The 6,012-nt window shown below is 44.3% G+C and overlaps 1 protein-coding gene across 1 annotated transcript in view; it reads left to right on the forward strand.

Annotated features, from left to right (window-relative positions):
* Positions 1-4,542, forward strand: part of cdh2 (cadherin 2, type 1, N-cadherin (neuronal)) — a 42,650-nt gene extending 38,108 nt beyond the window's left edge. The window contains exons 15-16 of the mRNA XM_037275566.1: positions 83-247; positions 3,069-4,542. Of these exons, the coding sequence (XP_037131461.1) occupies positions 83-247; positions 3,069-3,275 (372 nt within the window). The 3' untranslated portion in view covers positions 3,276-4,542. The remainder of the gene's footprint in view (positions 1-82; positions 248-3,068) is intronic.
* The last annotated feature ends 1,470 nt before the right edge of the window (positions 4,543-6,012 follow it).

Here is a 6,012-nt window from a genome sequence, read left to right on the forward strand (position 1 = left end):
CTCTATTACACCAGTCGCACGATCGGCGGTTTTATCACACATCTCGTTGACGCAGCCCCTCGTCCCTTCATTCCTTCCGTAGGATTATGACCTGAGTCAGCTCCAGCAGCCCGACACGCTGGAACCCGAAGCCATCAAGCCCGTAGGGATCCGACGTCTCGATGAGAGACCCCTCCACCCTGAGCCGCAGTACCCCATGAGGTCTGCCGCCCCCCACCCCGGAGACATCGGAGACTTCATCAATGAGGTAAAAATAAAAAACGAAAGGCTGCCCGTACCAGATGGCATTTTCTGACACGCCCGGAGCACATCGCCTTGCCCGTGTGGGCAACGTATGACCTGCTGGTCATAAACGGCTCGCTCTGTTCTTTAATCCAGTTCGTCGAGGATTTACATCAAGTTCCGACATTAGCCGAGGCCCGCTGGCCGGGGCCGCCGTGTCACTGTTAGCTAATGCTGGCCCGATTTTATGAATAAATGCGATGAAATCGGTTTTGCTTTTTAACATATTTAATTTTTTGTGATATATTGAGTGTTGTTTTCTGAAGTGCTGTATTATGGGATCTGTGTAAAAGTGGCTAAAATAATACAAGATCTCAATTTTTTTTGTTATTGAGAAGACGGACTGTTTAGCTGCAGCAGCAAATCCAATCCCAGGGCTGCATAATGAAATGAACCAAAGGCGGAATTTTTCATGGAACTTTCTCAAAAACAATTTGATTTATACAACTCCGCATGATGCCGACTCGGGAGAAAATCGACCTCAAACGGACTCAATTAATATTATTCCGATTGTTCTCCCGCACGAAAGAATAAAGTTTGCGCGTGTTGCGCATGTCTACTTAAACATGTAAAAAGGAAGAAGAGAACATGATGCTAACACACTTCGATATAATGATTATTCTTCCCGCTACAGAAGTAGATGTGTCAGAAGAGCGAGAGAATAAAATACATAGCGAGAGTGCCCGAGGCCGTCATTGACTCCATCTTGAAGGGAGAATGTCAAATGAAAAGAGCAGTCATGTATTTTTCACCAGCTCCAAAAGACGGGACTTTCACAGCATTATAAACGGAACACGCGCCTACTTTCCGGACGGCAACTGTTTGTAGATGAGCACGCCGCCCGCCGTCTGGCTATCCATCTCTCACACCTGTCGTTTACATTGCGTCGCCGATGCACCTCGTAAGCGAGAAAAGCGATGTTTTCCGATAGATGACAATCGCCGCCACATTTTCATTTTGTCGAATCCTCACAAGACCTCGCAGTCACAGCGAGTGACGACCCAGAAAAGCTGTGTGCCAGAGAATGATGTCTTCTTTTGTGTCCCAGATTCCACTGTCACTAAAAAAAACAAAAACTCGTACATTGCAAGATTTTAAGGCATCCGTCAAGCACAATTGGGTCCCCACTTATTCGGAATCCCAACCGTTCATTCAATGACACGGGCATGATTAGAGCGAGTCCCACCGATTAGTAGCTCTCCATAGATGAACGAGCCTTTATCTTGACCCGTATTTCGGAACGATTAAGACATCAGATAATCTCTAGAATCCAATAATCCAGAGTCCGAACCATAAATCTGAATCGACCCCTATGACTACTTGATCTTGATTACAATCTAGTAACCTAAGGAAGAACCACTGATTCTTGATCATTCAATAGATAAACGAAAGTCTTCCTCATTACCCCCGTTTTAACAGTCTTGAGTTGGGATTGATGGCAGAAAAACAACAATGCCAAATTAACGATAATCCAGAATCTTCAGTTTGAAAAAACAAAACGCAGGGCTCGGATCGAACCACCCTCCTAATAAGCGCAGTGGGAACCATTTGTCATTCTCACTTCTGTGATAGATGATAGATAGATCAACTCCCTAAGCGTGCTTTGCTATTTCTTGATTAGCCGTCACGCTAGCTGGCGCAGGACATGCCAGTAAAGCAGGCACATCCGAGACGAGTCAGGCCAACAAGTGGATGGCTGTGTGTGCCAAGATCAAATGGTGATGGTCTAACCTTCTAAAGCTGCCCGTAGCGTTTTGGCCGCAAACAGGGCGGCGGTGGGCTGTAACCGGCGGAGCAATTACGCTTGTAATTGTAATGAACGATCTATGTGTAATATTCCCCTCCAGATTATCAGGCCCGCAGCAAACACTTGACAATGGCTAACAAGTGGGAAGTAATTGCCTATTGTCTAGACACTTTAAATCAATCTGTCTCTTTTTGGAAACAGCACCGCAAATGCTTTCCCGGCCGGCCACGTGAGAGCTGCTCTGTCGGAATCCATTTGCTCCGACTCTTTCATCCATTTGTTGGTTGGGAGGTGGCAACGACGGGGAGCATATCCGAAGTGGTCGGCGAAAGCCAAAGCTCGTGTTGACGCCTACATTAGTGATCCATCAGGTCTTTGGAGCACCCCTGGGGGAGCGAAGTCTTGAAAATCAATAGCGAGGAGCTCTCACGGCGCAATGGAGATTTCTGGGGATGTCGAGGGCCATCTTTCAAAGCCGACCGCGAGATAAAGGCGCGCGTGCGTGACAAACACATTCTCATTTTTGCACGAGCCACAGATGTGCTCGATGCTCTCTGCGAGTATTTATTCCTGAGCTTCAGATTGCTATCTAGATTAAAGATGACAAGGTATCGCCGGCACACGCTCGCAAATCTCCCGAAGATCAAGAGAGTGCGGCCGAGCTCTGCGCTCACTGTGGGATGAAGAAGACATTCCGGGTCTCCAAGACTGGAATTTACAAGTGCATGACTAGAAAGGAAGCAAAACAATCGCAAACACACCCACATCTTAAACAACGACTATAAATCTTCCCCGTCGAGTTGAAGAAGAATTTTTGATTCAATGAGCCTTAACTTTGAGCTTGCACTAGTTGTTCAAGCAAACCTTTTTGTTTTTGGAGGTAAAAAGGATTCTGCCCGATACCAGTAACAATATTAAGAGCCGTTAAGGTTTTTTTTCTTCATGTTGTCTGATAATTACCACGCAAAGCCAAAATAATTTTTTTAGGAACTCTTATCTGGATAGATTTTGATTCCCACTTTGGTTTCCCTCCCTGCAGGGCCTGAAGGCAGCCGACAACGACCCCACCGCCCCGCCTTACGATTCTCTGCTGGTGTTCGACTACGAGGGCAGCGGCTCCACCGCCGGCTCGCTGAGCTCGCTCAACTCGTCCAGCAGCGGGGGCGACCAGGATTACGATTACCTCAACGACTGGGGACCTCGCTTCAGAAAACTGGCGGACATGTACGGCGGGAGCGATGACTAAGACACGAACGAGGACACCGGAAGACGACGACAAAATGAAGGAAAGATTCCTTGTGGATGGAGTTGGACATTTTGCAATGGAAAAGAAAGAAAAAAGGATGCAGAGATTTTTTTTCAGAAAAAAAAACAAACAAAAAAAAAGAACCAACCAACCAACTCGGCTTATTGTTGTAGTCTCCGCGTACATAATGCTTGTGGGCGATGCCGGTGGACGCTCACACCATTCAAGACTGTTGTGGGTATTGAATGCGCTCAGTTACACTTGAACTTCACAGTACAGAAGCACTGGGATATAATGTGCCTTTTTGTACGTTTCTTTTGGACCGAAATGATTAGTTTTATGTTCAAGGCTTTAATGGTACTGATTTTCTTTCGGGTGGGGGATGATTTCAAAGCAAAGTATGTGACACTGATACGCTTCGATCACTCCCGTTTTTTTTTCTTTCTTTCTTTCCATTTGTTTGTGAAGGCTTATTTAATGAAGGATCATCTGTCGACCCGGATGGCGAGAACCACGAAGAGCAGCACTGTTGAGTATGCGAGACTTGTCCACGGAAATTGGACGGGTATGCAGCTGGTCGCAGCTAAAAGGGAGTTATGAATCACAATTTTGTAGCAGATTACTTTTCTTTTTTTCTGGAGTGATGTAGTACAGTATTTGACAGAAAACAAAAAAAAAAAAACTGTTCTGATCAATGTTCACTGATCAACTTCATTTGCCTTAGTCATCATCGGATTTTTTGGACTTTTTCTTCACTGTAAAAAGATGTGTGTACATACTGTTTTGTTGTTTTCTTTTCATCTTTTCTTTGGGTGTAGTATACTATAAACAAGTGCAAAAAGTTCCAAAACCTGTAAATGTTTCATTTGGACATCAAAAATGAAAATTCTTTTTGCATGTTTTGATCTTTTCATGATGACAAAATGGAGGGAAGAAAAAAAATGATGTTCCCCAAGTTTATTTACAAGATGGAGAAAAAAAATCTGGTTGACAGTGTGTAAAAGTTGAGAGATTTTGTATAACTATAATTTGAAAAATTGAAAAAAATTGTCGTCTCGTCAGCACAACTGTTGAATTTGTACCCCCCAAGAAAAGTGTGGGTGGGGGTGTGTGTGACATGCAAGGCACTGATTATTAAAGCTGAGCTTTAATAGTGGAAAAACATTTTGGACTTGAGCTGTGTGGAAACGCATTTTGTTCTGCTCAACTAATTATCGCTCTCTTACCCAAACTATTCAAATAAAAGTCCAGTTTTGGAGCTCAAAAATGTCCTGTTGATTCTTTTGTATTCAACAACACTTGTCCTGTACCTTCCCCGCCCCCCCCCCCTCCCCCCCACACACACACATGCATCTGCATTGCTACAAAGTAGTCTGTGTGAGTCCTTCATCCACCCCCGCAATCAGAGGTGTTGCTTTATCGCCATTACTTATTTATTTTTTTTAGTTCTTTTTTTCCTTTTTATTTTTTGCATCTCGGAAAAATTGTTTCTGATCTAAGGATCAAAACAACAATGTTCTGGCGGCCAAGGTGAAAGCTGTGTGACCGCACGCATCTCCCCCGTAAAGAACAGTAGGTCAGATTGTACTTGACTTCAATATGAAGAAAAATACAAAGTTGCCTGTAAGGCACATGTGCACGGAGGCCCCTGGGGGGGGGGAGCGGGGGGGGGGGGGGGGATGTGGAGCGGAATGATAAGTATGTACTATATGTGTCCATGTGGGAATGGCCGCACAGAGAATTTGTTCGGGTCCCCGTCACACATCGGAGCCTTCACGTTTAATAAAACCGACCATCATCGTCTGTATTTTTGTTGAGATGTTTCGGAATATTTTCCCTGCATACGTTTTTCATATTTCATCTCGGAATATTTTCCCTGCATACTTTCTTCATATTTTGTCTTGGTTTTGGTTTCCACCTGTTCTCATCAGCCACGTTCTTTGTGTCAACCAAGCAGCCCTCACTTTCCTTCTATAAACAAATTACTGATTGATTCAAGATGACCCTGAAAGCCGTTACAGGCACTTTTAAAGTTAGCACCTACGCTAATGGCTACGATGTCCCAGCTGGTCCAGAAGGTGATGATGCGTCGCCATGGCAATGACGGCACTTGTATTGTCCATCATATACGATTCGGCGGCAGATATTTTAAGAGCCGTATGTCCCACATGGGGCTCGCTCATGCGGATGTCAAGATTGCTTGAAGGAGGTCAGTCGCATCGAGCAGTCGCCTCTTAAAAAGCGTCGCAGGTGAGAAAAATAACTTACATCCCAGGACCACACTTCAATTTCACAGAACGGATTAGCACCCCCAAGGGGAGGGGGGGGGGGGTCACATAAAGGCGCTCAACATCCACATCCACCATCATGCACACTTGTTAACATTGAGAAAGTGGAGAGGACATCATGGCTCTATTCTATTAGAGATTAAAAGGACAATACTTGAGGAGTATTAGTGTCACTGACATTGAAAATCGTTCATGATTTGCGCAAATATTTAAAAAAACACAACGCATATAGGAGACAAAATATATGCAGATACTAGAAAAGAAATACTAAAATGAGCTTTTCCCTGTCAAATGTCACCACAGTGAATGACTGGCATGTTAAACACAGTTGTCCTTCCTGACGCAAAAATAATCTCAAAGTAAATACCACAAAATATAAAATGGGCTTCTGAATTTATGTCTCAAATGTATCTTTTGATCGGAAACTGAAATGTCTCCAGGATACAACA

Source organism: Syngnathus acus, chromosome 17 (genome assembly GCF_901709675.1).
Source record: "Syngnathus acus chromosome 17, fSynAcu1.2, whole genome shotgun sequence".
Classification (NCBI taxonomy): Eukaryota; Metazoa; Chordata; class Actinopteri; order Syngnathiformes; family Syngnathidae; genus Syngnathus; species Syngnathus acus.